At 52.0% G+C, this 20194-nt stretch overlaps 4 protein-coding genes and 1 non-coding gene across 5 annotated transcripts; 2 read left to right on the forward strand and 3 right to left on the reverse strand.

Annotated features, from left to right (window-relative positions):
• The first annotated feature begins 387 nt into the window (after window positions 1-387).
• Window positions 388-1752, forward strand: BCR38DRAFT_450474 (DNA polymerase delta, subunit 4-domain-containing protein). Its single transcript, XM_040861382.1, has 2 exons — window positions 388-1255; window positions 1333-1752. Exons 1-2 carry the CDS (start codon window positions 803-805, stop codon window positions 1516-1518), a joined length of 639 nt encoding a protein of 212 aa, XP_040710447.1. The 5' UTR covers window positions 388-802; the 3' UTR covers window positions 1519-1752.
• Window positions 1753-3402, reverse strand: BCR38DRAFT_450475 (uncharacterized protein). Its single transcript, XM_040861383.1, has 4 exons — window positions 2713-3402; window positions 2457-2611; window positions 2020-2380; window positions 1753-1971 (listed from the first exon to the last, which is right to left on the reverse strand). Exons 1-4 carry the CDS (start codon window positions 3212-3214, stop codon window positions 1799-1801), a joined length of 1191 nt encoding a protein of 396 aa, XP_040710448.1. The 5' UTR covers window positions 3215-3402; the 3' UTR covers window positions 1753-1798.
• Window positions 3403-3802: 400 nt separating this feature from the next.
• BCR38DRAFT_450485 (uncharacterized protein) lies at window positions 3803-6861 on the forward strand. The gene is made up of 5 exons (XM_040861384.1): window positions 3803-4503; window positions 4559-5554; window positions 5608-5869; window positions 5920-6004; window positions 6059-6861. Exons 1-5 carry the CDS (start codon window positions 4162-4164, stop codon window positions 6363-6365), a joined length of 1992 nt encoding a protein of 663 aa, XP_040710449.1. The 5' UTR covers window positions 3803-4161; the 3' UTR covers window positions 6366-6861.
• BCR38DRAFT_355096 (short chain dehydrogenase) lies at window positions 6408-7632 on the reverse strand (the record flags this gene model as incomplete). Its single annotated transcript, XM_040856926.1, has 4 exons — window positions 6408-6556; window positions 6680-6772; window positions 6848-7154; window positions 7381-7632. The coding sequence occupies 4 exons, from the start codon at window positions 7630-7632 to the stop codon at window positions 6408-6410; spliced, it is 801 nt and encodes a 266-aa protein (XP_040710450.1).
• A 3362-nt stretch (window positions 7633-10994) lies between these two features.
• BCR38DRAFT_t356 lies at window positions 10995-11097 on the reverse strand. Its single transcript has one exon. It is a non-coding gene; the product is annotated as a tRNA-Thr (tRNA).
• Window positions 11098-20194: the final 9097 nt, after the last annotated feature.

Here is a 20194-nt window from a genome sequence, read left to right on the forward strand (position 1 = left end):
GTTGACCGGAATTGGATGGAGCAGGTGTCTCCGCCCGGACCACGAACCCCTCGACGAAAACACAATTGATTATTGCGATTTGGAGTTCGGCTGATACCATCGCATGCCTGTATTGCTAAGGCTTCTTGTATGCCACTTTGTCTTTTTTGCGTCATATGTACATAAGAAGTAATTGGCATGAAATCCTTTAATGAACTTTTTGACTACCAGAACTGTATTCCTCCAAATGCATTTCATAACGAACCCTTCGATTTTTGTAGGGATTTACTTTTCCTTGTTTCCTACTACTAAACTGATAACCTAGAATGTTACAGATAGGTAGTTAACGGTCTCTAAGGGGCCTAATGGCGCTAGAATGCACTTAATTCGCAAGCAGCGAGACGCACTACGTAACTCTTCTACACAACTTAGCTATTCCGTACGCGCCCTCGCCGCCAGGGCAAAGGATGGCGCCAGTAAGTTATCTATCCACCGCCAACTCCAGGCCCTTCGCCGTAGCCTAAAAGGAAAAACAGAGGTGGCGCGCTAGAAACGCCTAAGCCACCAAATAGGCCCAGGGTGTCACGTTTTCTCGTGCCTTACTCGCGTTGCCGCTCCAACATAGGCCATGTTAGTATGACCCCAACGTCATTTCAGCCTTAAGTTACCTCGAAGCCAAAACTCACTGGATGAGCTCGGATTTGACGACAGCATCCATTACACATTCCTACTGAATTTGACCATCCCACCTTCTATTACCAGAGCAATCTCTCCAAATTGAATCATATCAGTCCCGAGTTCTCTGCGCATCAATTCCTCCGCAATGGCCCCCTCCACCCGCCGCTCAGCGAGCGGTCCCCGCTCCTCCCCAGCCCGAGGCAAGCAATCCACTCTCTCCTTCAACCACCGGGTCACGAAGCCCGTTCCCAAGCCAGCCAAGATCAATGACCTAGCTACGCCCACGAAACCATCGCCGCTCTCGAAGCATGTGCAGTCGGCGACCGATCTTTCCAAAGAAGAGGAGGAGGAGGCAGCAGTGGCCGTCGATGATAACGTCGTCACCAAACCCGTCGAGGAGATCGAGGTGGAAGAGGAAGAGGAGCCGGTGGTAGTCAAGTCCGCAGCCGAACTCCGTGCCGAGAAGATTATCGATCGCGATATCGATAAGTACTGGCGCAATTTGGAGAAGGAGCGGGTTGCAAAGCGGGTGCATCAGGGAGATTTGAGTACGGGGGAGAAGGTGCTACGGTACTTTGATGTTAGTTCACAATATGGGGTATGTGTGCATTTTCTCCCATTATCCCTCTCTCTACGCTTTTGGTGGCAGGGTGTGCTAAGTGGACGTGACAACAGCCATGCGTGGGAATCGACCGCTCGAAACGCTGGCAGCGAGCTGAGCGTCTGGGTCTTAGTCCGCCTATTGAGGTCCTCGCGGTGCTGTTGAAGGAGGAGAAGAAGGGAAAGAAGGAGGTTATCAAGGGTTATCAAATGGCGCATTTGGATCAGATTCTGAATTCGACGGCTATTGGTTCTACGTAGTTGGATCCATGCAGCAGGGAAGAAACGGTAAGGACGGCCTAGGTGGTGCGAAATGAAGATTACGAAGAGTACGATGGGATGGGTTGGCAGGGAACGAATTGTCTGGCTACCGTGGAGTTGGCTTGTATATCAGTTGAGCTTTCAGGCGTCAGGATGGATTTCGCTAAAAGCGTTGAGATATCGCAAACGGCTGGACTTTGGGGAGTCTGGCACAATGGAAGATTTGCTTCATCACTGACAGTTCGAACGTGATAGATTTTGGCGTGCTTGTGGCCCTAGTCTAGTACCAGATGCTTCGAGTCCGGTGGTGAGGCATCGTTTCTCTGCCTTCTGCTTCCCACCGCTTCATCATATCATACAGGAAGAAGTCTATCAAGATGGCATTTACTGTAGCCTCGGGATGGTCCTGCTTGATCTGTCTTCTCAGAAGCTCAACACACCAAATACTGCAGGCTGTTCGACGGTCAGCAAGGTAATCCAGTCTGGGAACGATGAGCTTACCTCTTAGCTGCATCTCGAGCCGACTACCACTGTCGATAACCTCCCCTTTACTCACTAACGCATGTAGCGGTGGGCTGTACCCTATACACCCCAAGCTGGACAGAATCTGCGGCACGCGGTAGTCCGCAAACATAGTGATCTTGTCAATATCCCTGAACTCGCCATAGCGCTCGCCATTGAAACAAGCCCATAAATCAGCTACGAGAATCTGCGCCCGTTTAAGCAGACGAACCGGCTTCCGCCGTCCGTCAAAGGGGTGTTCGTCCCGGAAGCAGCGAAAGTCGCAAGCTAGCAGGTTCACCAGGCCGGCCGCGGAGCCCTTGGCAGCAGATATGCAGTTTGTGAAGCTGCAGTTGTATTTCTGTAGGTCGCCGGGGCTTTGCGTTGGTCGTTTGTTGGGAGAGCGGGGAGGGTGGATGGTGCAGGGGTTAACCTACTTCGTAAAGGACTCGACCTGCTTCCCTTAGACATTCTAGTCGTGCTTCAAGAAGTGGTATTTCCTCCTCGGTGCATGATCTGAAGACGTGGCGGAGCGAAACGAGGGTGCACTCGTCCTCGTTCTGCCAGTAGTGCGGGTCCGTAATGGGGATATCTTGCGCCGGAATTAACCACAGCGCCAACAGTTGTGCCGAAAATGAGAAAAGCCATCGGTTTGTCGTTGCGTCTCGCATAAAAATGAATGGCTTCACCCACCTTCGTCCAGTGCCCGCTGCAGCGAAGCGACCAAGCTCCAGTAGCCAGTCCACCTCTTGTCTCGGTAGCTGACGGCAAAACGTTCGTCGTCAGGCAGTAGCGACCAGAAGGAGAAATTCAACAGGTCCATAGTGAAGATGAACGCCACGGTTGACTCGTCTTTAGTCTTGGGGTGCAATTCATGCTCTGCCCAATTCGTCGTCGAGTACTCCTTTTCTTTCATTTGGGCATAAATCATTTCCGCGGCGATCTTAGTTGCGCGCATGTCAAGAGCTACATCGATACTGTTGTCGTAGACAAACTCGGCGCCTTCTAGAACGCCCGTTTCGGGCTCCTCATCGAGATTGAGTTTGCCTTGGAAGTGCTGCCTTAGTAGGGCGAGCAGTTCTGGGTCTGCTTCATCATCGGACATGGTGTGGTCTTTTCCGGAGTTGAGGTGTTGTGTCGTTGAAGTTTTCGGATCACGACTTGAAGGGGCTGGAACATAGTGGGAGCCGATCATGAAATCCGAGCCCGACGTCGAAAGACTGGGTACAGCTAGGAAAGCTCCGTTTGACGGGTCTAATAGAGAGCATTCGAGCTACTGCTCTCATTCGACTGTGAAAGGCAAAACTGTTTTGTTTGTTTCAGCCTCAAAAGCTTTGCCCAGCACCATTCCATCGTAGAACTCATGAGTCTATCCATTTCCATTTGAGGCCGTCTATCTGCATCACCGCACCACATCACAGTAACACTACCACATCGGGCACAGGCCACCACGAAAGCCCAGCACCTTGGACGCACGCTAACCGCCTGTTACAACCAGTTGCGTCAGCCACCGTCAGCCCCTGCCCTGCGCTTGCTATGCACCCGTCGACGTAAAAAGAGAGCTAATCCTGGTCCCGCGGATCGATGCCGCCCTCGCGTAAACTGCCAAACCAGTTGCGGCGGAACTGACATTCCCTTGCGCCGCTTGCCTGCTCATGCCTGCTCATGCCTGCTCGGCTTGATTGAGAGTGAGTGAGGCCAAATCGAACCGCGCTTTTGATGGGCCACGGCCGTGAGTTGAGAGCCTGGTTCAAGCTTCCCTGAAGCTGACGCTTTCCAGTAGATACCTGCAATCCGCATTCCGCATCTTCGCGCTTCGTTTCTTTCCACCTCACCACCTTCCTTACCTCGCCGCAAACTTCGACGACCCGAACTAGATCGGAACTCGACCAGACATCTTCCACCCGCCTTGTACATACATCTATGCATTCACACCACCGCCGAATCCGTGACGGCACTGCAAACGCGTAGCTAGCTCACCATCATGGCCCTTACGATTTCACGAGACACCTGGAACCGCCAGTCGCATGGCCCGTCGCTGAACGGCGCAGTCCACAATGTAAGTCGCCAATCTGCATCGCGCAGCTGCGCATCTGCACCAGTGTTTGCGCAGTGCATCTGGATGCATATCTTGCTGGCAGCATGCCCGTCAAATCGGCATTGCCCCCATCATCGCAGCTACCTGCTTGCCCAGTTCAACACTTGCCTCTAGGTCTGTCTTCAGTTCAAACAAACGACCGAACACACTCGCGCCGCAACATGGATTCATTCACTTCTGTTGAGCCGGACTTTGTATTGACACATGCTCCACAGGCCAAGGTTCTCATGGTAGGCGCCGGAGGCATTGGTTGCGAACTTCTAAAGAACCTCGTCCTCTCGGGCTACGGCGAAGTCCACATTGTCGATCTCGACACCATCGATTTGAGCAATCTGAACCGCCAGTTTCTCTTCCGATACGAGCATATTAAGAAGTCAAAGGCATTGGTATGACGCAATCGAGGTCATAAGGTAGTGTGTCAGGGTACTAACGGCAAACCAGGTGGCCAAGGAGGCAGCGCAAGTCTTTAATCCGAACACCACGATCGTCGCCCACCATGCGAACATTAAGGATGCACAGTTCAATATCGAGTGGTTTCGCGGATTCACTATCGTCTTCAATGCGCTCGACAACCTAGATGCAAGACGGCACGTCAACAAGATGTGTCTGGCGGCCGACGTACCTCTGATTGAGAGTGGCACAACGGGATTTAACGGACAGGTCCAAGTCATCAAGAAGGGCGTGACGGCATGCTACGATTGCACGACCAAAGAAACCCCCAAGTCGTTCCCTGTTTGCACCATCCGAAGCACACCGAGCCAGCCCATCCACTGCATAGTGTGGGGCAAGAGCTACCTTTTGAACGAGATCTTTGGCGTGAGCGAGGACGAGTCCGCTTTCGATCATTCAGAAGATGCCGATAACGCGAACGAAATTGCCGAGCTCAAAAAGGAAGCCGATGCCTTACGAAAGATCCGAGATTCGGTGGGCACCGAAGAGTTCCCGCAGCTGCTATTCGACAAGGTATTCAACGCAGACATCACACGATTGCGCTCTATGGAGGACATGTGGAAATCAAGAACGGCACCCGAGCCATTGGAGTACAAAACGTTGAAAGAGGAGGCTCCTGTGGTGGATGAAGCATTCCTCCAGAACGACCAAAAAGTCTGGTCTTTGGCGGAGAACCTCGCGGTGCTGAATGACAGCTTGGATCGACTGAGCAAGAGGAAGGCAGAGCTAATAAAAGAGACGAAGGGCAATTCGGAGCCACCAGCAATAACATTCGACAAAGATGATCCGGATACTCTTGACTTCGTCGCAGCAGCCGCTAATATTCGATCCTATATTTTCGGCATTGAGAAGAAGTCAAGGTTCGATATCAAGCAGATGGCCGGCAACATCATTCCCGCCATTGCTACCACAAACGCGATAGTGGCTGGCCTATGCGTCCTCGAGTCATTTAAGGTTCTCAAGGGTGAATATGAAAAGGCGAAGGAGGTGAGGCGAATCTTATCCTTGACTGCGCTCGGAACTTCAGGCTGACGTTTCAGGTCTTCTTGACACCCGCCGGTCTGCAAAGACTGTTGGCACCAGATCGTCCCCGAAGACCGGACCCGAATTGCCCAGTATGCAGCGTGTACCGCTTAATCGTTTACGTTGATCTGGCATATGCAACCCTCGATGACCTGATAAATGGGTTCGTGAGGAAGCAACTGGGCTATGGGTCGAAAGATTTGGCAGTCAGCACCGAGGCAGGTGTCGTCTATGACTCTGAAGAGGAAGATAATCTCCCAAAGAAACTGAGAGAGCTGGGTGTGTATTTTGGCAACATATCGTTGCGTTTTAGTTCTGACTGTGTACAGGTATCGGGCAAGACAGTTTCATTACTGTTGTGGATGAAGACGACGATGACACTTTTGTCAATGTGATTCTCAGCATCCATCAAGCGTAAGTGGAATCTCAACAAGGCATTGTCTTCCCTTAACTAATGTCACACCGCAGGACCGAGCCTCTAGGGGATAAGCACATCAAGGATTTGGAGCCAGACAAGGCCCCAGAAATCCCGCGCAAGCCCAAGAAGGTACCTGCAGTCGAAAGCGTGGTAGCTAGCCAGACGAATGGCAAGACCCATGCACTCGATGAAGATCCCAACGATGGCAACAACAAGGACCTTAAACGAGCTCGACAGGATGACTCGGAAATAGTTCGGTTGCCCAAGAGACTAAAGACAACTACTCAGTCCCGTGGCGACGATGTTGTGATAGTTGACGACGAGTCCGGCACGGGTGCTATCGTCATTGATGATTGATTCCTCATCAGAACTTGCCGTGCGGCCCGAGAAGATGGGCTGTTACGTTGCGCTCAATCCTCCGTCTAGGTTTAGGACGGTGTTGTGTGCGTATGGATTCTTGGCGAGGAAGGCAGCGGCATCGGCCACCTCAGCAACCTTGCCTAAGCGACCCATGGGAATAAGGGCTTTGAGGTCGTCATCGCTCATAGCTACCCGCGAGGTTTGTATATTAATATCGCTATGCTTTACCAGGAACTAGGATCGATAGATAGGAAACCCGTCTAGGAATGGCCAGGTTGATTGGGATGGATATCAGGGACGAGCAAACTCACACTTTGTCATGTCAGTCTCGATATAACCGGGTAAGATGACGTTGGCCCGAATACCGAATCTGCCAGCCTCCCAGGCTAGAGCTCGCGTTAGACCTACATGCTCGGAGTGAGTAGATAGCTCAATCTGGCAGGAAAATTCATCAGGGCCGAGACGGGAAAAATGCATACTGACTACACCGGCCTTGGATGCGGCATATGCGGCTGCACCTCGTCCTGCGTGTGTGGCCAGTAGACTTGAAATGTTGATTATGCAACCTGGCGTCGCTTTGTTATTAGTTATGAAAGAGTCAAACATTCGGTTCACCTTACCACTCTTCTGCCGCATCATGGTGGGAAGAAGCAGTTGGCAGCCATACATAGTCCCCATGAGGTTTACGTCCACAATCTCCTTGGCTTGATGCAAGCTGGTTTTGAACATGAATGAGTTCTGGGAGATGCCCGCTGCGTTGACAAGCACATCTACTTTTCGCTCTGCCTGAGGAAAAGAGAGAGACAGAGAAAGTCAGCCTCAAATTCCTCTGATATCTCGGAGATAGTCGACCGGTGGTGGCGAACAGACCCGTCACCGTGACCTTTCTATCAAGTAATGGACCGCTTTCGGGGAGAGTTGGGTAGGTAAAGAAGCGGCTCTGCCGTCACGAGAGAGCTCTGGGTTCAACGACTACGACTGCAAGAGCCCCCAAAAAAATCATCTGACTCACGTCTCTCATGAACGTTACCATGTCGCTCCAGCGACTGCTGTCTTTGACATTAAATGCGCAGGCGCCGTGGTTGGGCGGCGTCCCCTGATGTAAGGGGATTGGGAGTTCCTTGACAGCATTGTCTAATGTCGTTTGGTCCCTGCCGACCAGCGTGATGGACGCGCCTTCTGAGGCAAAGCGGTGCGCAATGGCTAGGCCGATGCCCCGACTGCCGCCGGTTATGATGCAGTGCCGACCGGAGAGGGAGAGCATGGTGTTGGGATCGTTGACGTTACAGTTAATGAATCTATGCGAGAGAAACGCAATGAAGCTAGCTCCCGCCAAGGAGTGGAACAGGCTGGACCCCAGAAATTTGGCCGGTCGCTGATTTGCTGCCAAAATTAGGTCGTTCCAGGTGGCCTGCGACCGCAGGTTAATTTGACGACACGGCTGGATTGACAGTATTACCCAGGCTTAACCACATTGGCCATGATTTTAAATGCACCCCCATTTTGTGGTGGTTCTTCAGGCCTGGGAGGGACCGTTCGACTCGGACAGCGCCGGGATTCCGAAATCCAGCTTTGACGGTAGACGGTTAATGGCCGAGAACATCCTCTTGAAGTGAGTTGGTCGTGTTAAGCATCTAAACTGAATCGAGGAGATGCTACAGTTCGTCTTACCGATTCATCTTCGTGGTTGATCTGGCGGGTTTTTCGTACATGTCCTTCCGTCTGACCCCGAGACTGCCGGGAAAGCCAAATCCCGTTGTTCGACATGCAGTCGAGGGACTGTCTTGATAATAATTGGACGAGCTAGTTGTGAACCGGGGGATACATATGACATAAGTTGTTTAAGCACTTCTGATCGACAGTTGGAGTGCTGTAGCGTGGCTGGCAGTGGCTGGTGCATCAAGTCGTCACCAAAATGAAATATTTGAACAAGATATGATTGTGCATTGACACCTTTCTTTTACCGCAGTTTCAAAAACCTTGATATTTGCGCTTCTGTTGAACAGGTTTCCCCAGTATGACCTAGGTTGTTTACTCATAAACCACCGATTAAACGCCGATTTGAACGATGTATACGTACCGCACTTTTCAGTCCAGATGTTTCCTTCCTCAAACAGCTGTCGGATCAATTCGATGGTGATTCTAAACGACCGCAGTCAGCGTGGTACAGTTTCTGTATTGGGAAACTTATACTACGAAAGCTGTGAGCATTTGAATGTAATTCTCCAAGTTCCGTGATGTATCAGTTTCTATATTGCAGAAATATTCGGAATAATGCGACTGAGAGTTCAAAGGACCCTCTAAACATGACTCATAATTTCTGATGATCCTCGAGGTGTCGGTATTTGGCTTGGGGGGTAGCCTTGCTACGGACGCACCTGTACCTCGGGTTTGCGCTGGTTCAGCAGGCGGCTTTAGCGGGGTAGCTTTATCAAACCAAGTTCGGTGGGGTGACTGCCTTCGAAATTCCTCGTTGTCTGCCGAGGACGATGATATCCCGCGTGGAAACTGGGAGGCAGATCATATCGTTGGATAAGAGGTTATTGGGCGGTGCAGCCCATTACATACTTGTCTAAATAACCTGAGACATATGAAAGTCAGCCGGGGAAGGCCACAATCGAGGCACTGTACAAAAAGGAGCGAAACGATGCGGAGATCAAGTCCCGACGAGCTGCGGCTGCTAAAGGTCAATTTTGGGTCGGCAAGCCGGGAGACTACGTTGGTCAAAGACCATCGGCCATGTTAGTGGTTGTAGTTAAGGTGCGCATAGACCCTCCCCCAGTTGAGCCGACCATGACCTCCCGTGGTGTTTGTAGTTAAGGTGACCATAGACCCCCCAGTTGAGCCGACCATAACCTCACGCGATGTTAAAGAATTGGGTCCAGGTGACCATAGTGGGGTACATAATCCCTCCATTCTCATTAGTTAGAAATATGTGAAAATTAGGTCCAGCTGAGCACAGAATCGAATTTGAATTCCGATTTCGATTCCATTCTGCGAAAAATCTCTGCGGATTAAAAAAGGATGAGTGTGGTCGGGTTTCATCAGGAGCGCCCTATAAATATTTGGTTTCGGGCGTCACAATCGCTCAGACCAGCGGGGTACACGATAGAGAAGGAGGCTAGGGGCTCCGAGTGGATAGGCAAGGCGAAGGAAGTCCCGGCCGCCCTCCTAGACCACTGGGAGAAGAGATGGCTCTCCGGGGCAGCACAACACGACCGCCAGCGACGCGCTATCGCCGAGGAGCAGGAGGGCCCCTCGATGCGAATGCCGAAACAGGGCAAGTACTCAGACCTAAACCGACCGGAGGCGTCTACCCTATGCCAGATCAGGACCGGAAAAATAGGACTATCAGCTTTCTTATTTAAGATAGGAGCCTTCGGTGTGTACTCGCCGTTATGCCGCTGTGGAGAGGCCCCCGAGACGGCAGAGCACGTAATCCTCTTTTGCGGCCTGCTGGAAGAATCGAGAGAGCGCCTACGGGCCACTATCGCACCATGGCCGCTGCATACACGTAGAGACCTGGCAACGGCGACGGGGAAACCAGTAGTCAGCGGGACTATTCCAAGGTGGCTGCTCAGGACTGGCCGGATAGCGCTTAGGCCCGGATAATATCGATCTTCTCAAGGGGACTTTGTTAGTAGGGTGAGAACTAACATAGTATTGTGGTGGACGTTGTGACGGTTGTCACGTGATTGACCTACACTGGTCTGAACAGATTGATAAGTGGTTGCAGATATCAAAGTCAGGGACTTTGGTATTGGTCTCTTTTGGTGAAGACATCTGGTACGGTGGCGTAGTGGCAAGGATTGCAACCCCTAGCACGGCGTGACAGACGTAACGCAGTCGCTAATAGAGCGAACCTACGTAGCAGCGTATGTATTTAGTCCAGCCATTAGGGCACGGTTTGACATACGGGAGCACTTGTAGAGATACCGGGGGCTTCGAGCCTACGGCGTATTTAATAATAATAATAAAAATAATATTAAATACGCCGTAGGTGTTAACCCTCGGTACCTCTACAAGTACTCCCTTAAGGGGCTATAGATGATATAGCGGGCCCTTAAGCCGCGTCGGGCGGTTATACAGGTAAACTTGTAGCCAAATGACTACTAAACCTCCTGTCCCTCCCTAAGTCTGTGCTACAACCCCTGCCTGAACTACCGATAAGTGTGGTAATGTGGCACTTAAATTCGTCCTCAGGGGTGGGATGCTGCTGATGTGCAGAAGATGCTCGACTATTTTTTTGTCGCGACAAGTCGTAGTATCTGCTAATTGGGGTTCTCGTCGAGCGTATACATCTCAACCATACGCTCAAGTGGATAGACCGTAACGTGGTCAGACGCTCGCAAGAATCGCGGCGAGAGGGCGTGCTGCGCGCCTTCTATCGTGAGGGGACGGTTTCGCCGACGAGCGTTATCGGAAAGGCGAGGTCCGATAAGGGGTCGGATTAACGATTCGAATTCTGGACCGGCTGTCGAGTTATATTCCGCCGACGTAGTGCTTGACGGTCGACTGGCTAGGATGCTCGTAATCCTAAACTGCACCAATCTCCCTATTATCGCTAGGTAGGCGAAGTCAACAAGGTGGGCAGCGCGCCGTAAGGGTTGACTAAACCCCCTTGTGTGTCAGCTGCGGGATTCGAACCCGCGACTCGTCACCGACCCAAGTGGGCGAGGCTCAAATCGGGACTTATCTACCAGCGAAGTGACCAACTACACCAGCCGACAATAATAATAATATTATTATTATTATTAAATACGCCGTAGGCTCGAAGCCCCCGGTACCTCTACTAGTACTCCCGTATGTCAAACCGTGCCCTAATGGCTGGACTAAATACATACGCTGCGTCGTCGGTTCGCCCTATTGGCGACTGCGTTGCGTTCACTACCATACTACGTTGGTTCTCAACCTACCAACAAAGTCCCCCCTGAGAAGATCGATGCTATCTGGGCCTTGAAGCTGTCCGACCCGTCCCTAGCAGCCATCTTACAATAGTCCCACTAACTACTGGTTCTCCTGTTGCCGTTGCGAGGTCTCTGCGAGAGTATAGTGGCCGTGGTGCGATGGCGGCCCGTAATCGTTCCCTCGGTCCTTCCAACAGCCCGCAAAAGAGGATTACGTGCTCTGCCGTCTCAGGGGCATCGCCACAGCGGCATAGCGGCGAGTACACGCCAAAAGCCCCTGTCTTGAATAAGAAGGCTGCTAGTCCTATTTTTTCCGTCCTGATCTGGCACAGCGTAGACGCCTCCAGTCGGTTCAGGCCGAAATACTTGCCCCCTTTCGGTATCTGCATCGAAGGGCCCTCCGGTTCCTCAGCGATAGCGCGTCGCTGGCGATCGTGATGCTCTGCTCCGGTGAGCCATCTCTTCCTCCAGTGGTCGAGGAGGGCAGCCGGGACCTCCTTTTCCTCACTCATCCACTCGGAGCCCCGGGCCTCCTTCTCCATAGTGTACCCTGCCGGTCGGAGTAGCTGCGACGCCTGCTTCCTCTTCGCCGGCCTATCCTGCCGGAGTATATGTGACGCTTTAGCGCTCGCGCTGCGAAGCAGATTTCTCTTCCCGCTAAGCCGTAGCCGTTCTTCAAACTTAGCAGCCCGGGCACTAAGATAGAGGTCTAGTGGCGGGATTGCTGCTTCTGCTTCCAGGTGGCGAACCGGCGTCGCTTTGTGGGCACCACAGACTACCCGGAGGCACTCGTTCTGTATCCCCATCAGGCTCTTAGCTGGCCCTGCCGGTTCCTCACTTATAGTATGCCACGCAGTCGCCCCGAAGGCAATCGCGCTACGGATAACCACCGTATATAACAGCCTCGCCCGTATAAGATCGCAGCCCCACGACATATTGACTAGCTTTGTCAGGGCTAGCTTTTGAGTTGCCATTTTTGTTTTAACACGCTCAACATGGGCGTGCCACGTCAGTTTGCGGTCGAACCAGACTCCTAGGAACCTGGCTGAGACTACCGGCGACACTGTGGCGTCCCCAAGGCGAATACTTTGTGGCAAGGGCTCTCGGGCCCTAGTAAAGTGCATTAGCTCACTCTTGTCAGGAGCGAACTCCATCCCGTGCCTCACTGCCCACCGCTGACACGTAGCCCATGCGCTCTCCAACCGGCGGCAGGTCGTGTCTGGATCGGTGCCGACGCTTAGCAGGTTCGTGTCGTCCGCGAACCCGACTACTAAAAGTAGTGGATGCTGCTCCGCTAGCTCCTCGTACAGCGTTGAAATGTATAATATAAACAGTATCGGGGATAGCGGTGACCCCTGGGGGACGCCAGCTCGTAGGGGGATTGGCTCTGACTCCTTGCCATCGAACCGGAGGCGTACCGTCCTATCCTCCACGAAGCTGCGTACCCACTCCTGAACCCACTCCGGGTAGCCTTTCCGGGCTAATATGGAAATCAGCCGTCTGTAATTGACCGTATCGAATGCCCCCTTGATGTCTAGCTGTAGCAGCGAGGCGATGCCCCCGCGTCTCCACGCCGTATAGACCACGTCCTCAACTATACGTATTGCCAGTTCGGTGGACCTCCCAGCGCGGTTACCCATTTGGCCGTTTGGTAGTAGGCCGGCCGCCTCAGCTACTTTGGTGATACGCTGGCTCATCGCCGTCTCTATTACCTTCCCTACCGTGCTAAGCAGGGCAATGGGGCGCCAGCCGCCAGGGGTCTGCTTCTGAGCTGTCGTTTTATTAGGCTTAGGGATAATAACCACCCTCGCTGAGCGGAAGCGCTCCGGGTAGTACCCCAGCCTAAAGCTAGCTGTTGCCAGATCCGCTAGGATCTCCCATAGGGGTTCACCGCAGGCCTTTAGCAGGCCAGTGGGGATCAGGTCGTCGCCGGGAGCCTTCCGAGCAGCCGTTCCTTTGATGATAGACTCGATATCCATTGTGGTCACCTCCCTAGGGACGTTCAGCTCTGGTCTCGTCTGTAATAGGCCGCGATCGAGGTCCGATAGATCTATATACGGGTCTGGGAAGAACCTCTCAGCTAGTAATTTTGCCTTCTCATCATGTGTACGTGCCGTAAGCGTGTCGCCGGCGTCCCTCCGGAGATCTGGCAAGCCGTGGGCCTCAGGGGGGGCCCAGCTCCGTAGCCTAGCCCACCTCTGCAGTGCCCACAGGCTTTTGTGATCCTTCGCCGTCCCCTCGAGCTTCTCGTGCCAGCTACGCGTCTGCGCTTCGCTGATTTCGAGCCGTTGTTTTTGGCCGGCTCTTGTATATTCGTCCCAGTTGGTCTGCGACCTTGCCTGGAGGTAGTCCCGCCGTCGTCTCTTCGTCTCAGCGCAAGCCTTGCTAACCTGCGGGCACCACCACGGGACCCCAGCGCCTCGGCCAACGGTGCGTCTCGGGACCGCCACGTCGGCGATCTCTTGGAGGTTCCGGATAACCCAGTCAACAGCCTGGTCCAACTCCGTTATCGTCTCAACCGGCAAATAATTCATAAATCTCTGGCTTGATTCGGCTACGATGAGCCACTTATCCGCCATCGCCCAGTTCCACCCTTCAACACTGCGGCGGCCCTCCTTGACTGCTTCCCCGTTGGATATTACCCTAATCACTTGCGCTCTGTGGTCTGAGCCCTCTAGGCCCGGGTCCCCATCGTAATCAATCCTAGCCCCTTTCGTCACCCAGGCTAGGTCGATAGTTGAGTCTCGTTGTTTGTGCCTTTGCCGTGTGATTTCCCCGAACGGCGTAACGAGCTCTAATCGCCAGCATCGCGCAAACTCCACTACGTTGTCGCTGCCCCGTGATGACCGTCCGTGGACGTCCCACAGCGGGTGATGTGTATTGAAGTCCCCTACGAGGACCTGTGTCCCCTCCGGCGCCCCATTAGGGAGGTCTTGGAGCGGGCTGACCCAGCGGCTCCCGGTCTGGCTTGGTGAATAGATAGACCAGATTGTAAGGGCGTCCGGGCCTGCCCCGAACGTAATACTGCTCCAGTCCATCCCGGTACGGGGTCGCAACGTAGCCACGTCGTATCGTTTATGGACGTATAGCGCAGCTCTGCCGCTGCTGTACACTACTTCGTACCTGGACGACTTCGGGCAATAAATCGCCTTCGTCCGCCGGTTGATCCATGGCTCTTGAACCGCTATTATATCATAGTCACCCCCCTTATCCAGCGCTAGCGTTGCGTTCGCCTTTGAATCTGCGATATTCCAGTAGAGAATAGAGACTACCATTAAGCTGTCGATGGTATATCTTCGTTCGTACGTCCCTTAGTGAGGAAGCTACGCATTGCTGACGCAGACCGTTCGGTTCGCTCCTGCTCCACTCGCGATCCGCCCAGGGGGCGGCCCCGGGGTCGTACAACTGTAAACCCGTCGCTGGTCAATGAGCTAGGTGGTGTGAGCCTGCCCTCACTAGATAACCCGTCCGAGTAGCTGCGGACCTCAAATTGTCGGGGGCGGTGAGCGTACGCCTCGCGTACGCGTAGCCGCTGCTGTTCTGCCGTAGGGCAGTCCCTGTCCCACGCCGTGTGCTTCCCTTTGCAGTTCACACAACGTTTTTTGCCGCTAGGTGCCTTCTCGGGGCAGTCTTTTTCACCCCCTGGGTGTGCCGTTGCAGCGCAGACGCCGCAACGCGCCGTCTTCTTGCAGTGTTTCGCGATATGGCCGTATTCGTAGCACTGGTAGCACTGCTGAACCCGAAGATTGCCGTCGTACGGCTCGCAATCGAATATCTGGGCCTCCCAAATAAGCCCTTCGGAGCATAGTTCCATCGCCGCCTCCACGCTATCCACGTGTAGTATCAGGGCCGCATACGGTGCTTGCGGCGCCCGGGGGAGGTTTCTTTTAGCCTTAGAGAGGTGCTTTGTATTGTCCCGCTTCAGGTCTTTAAGTAGCTGGCTCTCGTCGTGGACCTCTCGCAGCCGTTTCGCAGGCAGCCCCTTCGCGATCACTGCAACTTCTCTGCGGTTGAGAAGTGCCTTATCGCCGAAGGCACTACGCACCCACCTGCTGTCCGTGGTCGCCGCTGAGGCCGACTGCTTAAACGTCACTACGGTATCGCCACTGCGCAGCCTGCGGGCCGCCACTGCATCGGTGCTGCCGCGTGCACTGTTCACCGCTTTTACGACCTCAGCCGCCGATCTGTTCTTCATATTAGGGTCCTCTGTCCCCCGGATCACTACCTCTCTCCCTTCGCTGGGGCACTACAACCCGCTGCTGCCACACTGGGGCTTCACCGGGTCCCCGTCCCTGGGCCGATCCTGAGGCGATTGAGGCCCAGGATCGAGTTGTAGGCAAGGCCACGTTCTTCATCGTATCCTGCATGGTCTTCTCAACCATCGTCTGGATCGCCGCAGGAATTTCGGCAAGGGCCAGAGTCACTGCCAGTACGTCGGCATGTGTGGCGGGTCTGTCGCCCCCCTCCTCCAGCGTCCTGCCGGCTAGTTTCAACCCCAGCCAACGCTCCATCAAACCCCCCATGACCTCAATCTTCTCACGTGGGACCAAGTCGGCAATCTCTTGTTCTACCTTTTGTAGTTCTCTTCCGATCCCTTCCCTCTCTGCGTTCTTTCTGCTGGTGCGCTCCACGTTCGGTGCGTGGGCACTTTCGTTGGCGTGGGGGTGGTGAAAACTCTGTTCGAGTCCCGCCCGTCCCCCGTCGATCACCATCGGCGCCGCCATCGCTTGCGTCCTCGCTTCGCGTGCGATGCGAGGTCACTGTCCGACGTAAACGGTCGTTAGGAATCGAATGCCGCAATCGGTTTGATGATTTGACGCTGTTCGAAGAAGTTATCGATGAAAGTCAGAAATCTCCCTTCTTGCAAAAAAAAATATAAGATATCTAATAATAATAATATTTGGTTGAAGTGGGCTGAGCTGGGGGTCTATGGTCACCTTAACTGTAGTCTCCCCAGGTTACCGAATAATTATGGGGCAAGTTTTGTATACTACGTAACCCGACAACGTGGGGCGTTGGTCGGCTGAGCCAGGGGTCTATGGTCACCTTAAGGATAACCACTGAAAATCAGAATTCAGACTCGATTGGATTCTGTGGTCACCTAGACCCAATGTTTAGACACCACGTGATGTCATGGTCGGCTCAACTGGCGGGGTCTATGGTCACCTTAACTACAATCACATTAAAATCAGAATTCGGACTCGATTGGATTCTATGGTCACCTGGACCCAATATTGGGACATCACGTGAGGTCATGGTTGGCTCAACTGGGGGGTCCTATGGTCACCTTAACTACAACAACCTTTATTTTAGATTGGTCGCACCTTCCCAAGCTTCGCAAATTTTGCAAATATCTCAACCTCCCTGGCCTGTCTTGTTACAGCATCAGCTGCCAACAAATCCCCCAAGCTGTCAACCTTTGGTATCACGACGCTGACACCTGCAGATGTCCCCCCCAATGCGAACCAGTATGCCGCTGCCTAGGAGGCGGATGGCCTGCGCGCGGAAGTTGTGGACATGCTGACGACGGAAAACGTCCTCTTCACCATGGCGGCACTGTGTGGTATCGCTAATGATAGCAGCACTGTTGCTTGCTTCGTAGGTGTGCTGCCCGGTCATGTCGGACCGACCAAGCCTACGGCCATGATCCATGGCATCTGGGACGTGTTCGGCAGGCGTGGTCTTACTAGTGACGACTTGATGATTCAAGTTAGCGAGTACCAGGTTGGCCTCTATTTACATATTCCCTCGTTCCCCTTCTCCTTCGAGGATACGTATGACAATAACCCAGTCGGGAATAATGGTTGTTTTTGAATCGCCATTCTCGTAGCCGATGCTGGAGAATCTGGTTTTGGAGCCTTAAAAGAAACGGGTGTGCATTTGAGATAATTGAAGTTTGTTAATTCGCAAGCAGTGTAATGAACGCGGCAAAGGGATAGTGTGGCACCGAGGAACTTGTAGCTCCCTGCAGTATTCGTTTCCGGGTTTAATTGTGTCCATATCCCTAATATCCCCCAGGATGTCGATATAAATCTCCTCTGTTTCATTGTCAATGTATTTAGGATCTCATACCACTCCATTTGCTCTGATCGAGAAGACTTCCCCGTCAGATGGAATGGTTGTGATCGAAGCTACAAGGTAGATTATATCGGATAGGTCGTCGTATAGCTGCCAGTGTGTTTCCACTCTTGCAGACGGATCTGAAGTGAGGTTTCTATCATATTCGTAGAAAATATATGCAGGAGGGTTGCAAGAACAGCTTTACTGTGTTTCTCTCGGTGGACCGGCCCTCCATATCGGGTTACGTTCAAGATTACAGGGTTGTTACCCAACGTCTGCTATCAATACCACGGTACGATAACAACCCAGCCTAGATCTATACTGTACGACATGATCTGCTTTAGATAACCTGGGCGGCATTATATTTTTCTGTATGCAACAGCTGGGCTGATGAACCCGAATATCTAGTTATGAAGCTAGGTGGAACGACTTACGGCCCTTCCCGAGCGAGTGGCCATAGGGTACAGCATATCAATCCCCAAAACTTCGTCCTCTAATGTTTCCTTTACTCAAATTACCCTCCCTTGACACTCAACAACCGATAGCTGGTTTAGATCGTCTTGAGGACTATTAGCTAGTATTTCGTCAATTGTGATGAACCTCGTGTTCGGATTCTCGACCTTATTACGCTTCTTAAGGCGCAGGTGCTCATTTTTGACTCTAGAGTTGTAACACGGCTACTTTGCTTCACTAACTGTTCTGAGTTATCGTTAAATGCTTGGCTCCCTTGCGTAGAAGTAGCCTAGTGGCCAGGGACGTATCCTTCGCCGAGTTCATGATTTGGCAGCTGTCAAATAGTGTACGGACTTCAAATAGACACTACTGTTCTTGTCTAGAATAATCAACAAATATCCTTATGTCTATCACCATACGTTATTAAGGCTTCTATAGGTTACAAAGCCTTATACTAGGAGGAGATTTGGGCTGATGATGAGCCACCTATGAGTTGTAGATCCGAAGACCTACTGACAATGGCTAGTTCATGTTTTTACAGGGGTGAAATGAGCTATCCTTAGCGTCAGCATTTGTTCAGGGGTTTACAGCCAGCCCTAGACGGAAAAGGAGCAAGCAGCATGCACAGGGTTTCTAGAGCTAGAATCGGATGCCATAGGTAGGTTCTGTTCTAGAGATATCCCCCGCCACTACTGCACGCGTATGAAAGCTAATTAGTTCAGGCTCTCCTCGGCCCACTATTCAGCGAATAATATTCTATGACTGTTAAGGTTCTTGATGTTTGAACATAAGCGAACTAATCGATTATGCGCAGATTGCCTCCGCCGCAAGTGGACCGTAATCTGACCAGGTACAAGACCGCTAACCTAGGACAAAACCTAAGGTCGTCGCGAAAGTTCAGCAGGTACTTCAAATATAACGTGGTCCAATATTTAACATATGTCCAGCTTATCCGGTAGCGATGCGGAAGCTTTTCACTTACATGCCCGTTTACTAATATCGAGAACGGGTAAGATTGAATTGATAAATTAATAAATATATTGAACAGAGAGTATACTTCATATAATCTGTATATATAGTAAAGACAATAGTATTACCGGTAGTAATAATAGGCGGACTCGTCTAGCTCTTCTTATATGTTTAGTACATGTTAGGTACTAAAACGGGGTCAGGCAGTAGCGAAGCTCCTACAAGCCTTGTGACTCTGACTACACAAGTTGGTCGGATGTGTCCTCTGATGGGGTGAATCTCAAAGTAGACGCTTGCCTCTGGGAGTCGAAATAAAGCTGTCACTAGCACTAAGTTGGTCTGTGTCACGACCTGGGTTGCATCGCATTGGTAGAGACCTCGATTAGGTGCTATCGACGAAGATTCTACTCTAAGGAGCGAAGGAAAGAAGATGACAACTTAGGTTTGAGGGAGCGCGACTAAGTCATCCACGCTTGGCGGGGCTCCTACAAGGGTTATGATTGGCTTCCCATCTGACACTGCCACGGCAGGTGTTCCAGCTGTAAGTCACCTGGTTGTAGTGAGTCTGCGAGGGTTGACCTTCACAGGAAGCATAGAATCCATGGATAAGTTATTCCAAGTTCGGATCATCCGGCAGGAGAAGAAGGTCAAATATATGATTTAATCAACGTGATCAATCGCATTGCCCCAAATTACTCCGGGGGCGACGAGTTCCTTTTAACCTCGACGTTTAATGAAGTGGTTATTCCGTTATAGGCCTAATAGTAATAATGCCTCTCGGCCTTTAGTATTTCTAGAGCGAAATCGATTACGAAAGCCTTGCTAGGAAGACTCTTGTACAGGTCTTCGAATACTATCTAGTTTAACATAACCTCCTCTTGCTCCCTAGGAAGCTTCTACTAGTCGACAGTACCGTCGTGATATGGCATGATCTTATTACGTCAGTACGAGAGGGTTGAAGGACTAATTCCGAACCGCGTGGCCGCCGAACTGTGAATATTCCCGCTATGGACTCGGTAGACAGTCCGTTCGATACGCTGCTTAGAAGCATTATAATTCCATACCGGGAGCTTAGATACTTTGTACGTAGCTGTCAAATTATGGCGTGTTGAAGGGGAGTTGCGTCATCATCTTTTTTTAGAATTGCAATTGAAATTGGGGGTGCATTCAAAAGGGTGGTCAATGCGGTTACTTCCAATTGATTCGAATGTAAATAGATGGGTCTGGTGCCTGCTGCATTTTGAAGCTTTGACTGAATCGATCGCTAGAAGATACAGATTGTGTTCGATTAAACCCGCCTCTGCTGACTGATAGACTTTCCCCATCAATGCGCCACCGTTCCGTTTTTTCCGTTGCTGGATCAATTGCACCCGGATTCATAACGCCGCGGAAGCCGAAGTCCAGCTCTACTTCAGATTGCCGCCGCGACCGAATCCG

The sequence above is a fragment of the Pseudomassariella vexata genome (assembly GCF_002105095.1).
Source record: "Pseudomassariella vexata strain CBS 129021 chromosome Unknown BCR38scaffold_21, whole genome shotgun sequence".
Lineage (NCBI taxonomy): Eukaryota > Fungi > Ascomycota > Sordariomycetes > Amphisphaeriales > Pseudomassariaceae > Pseudomassariella > Pseudomassariella vexata.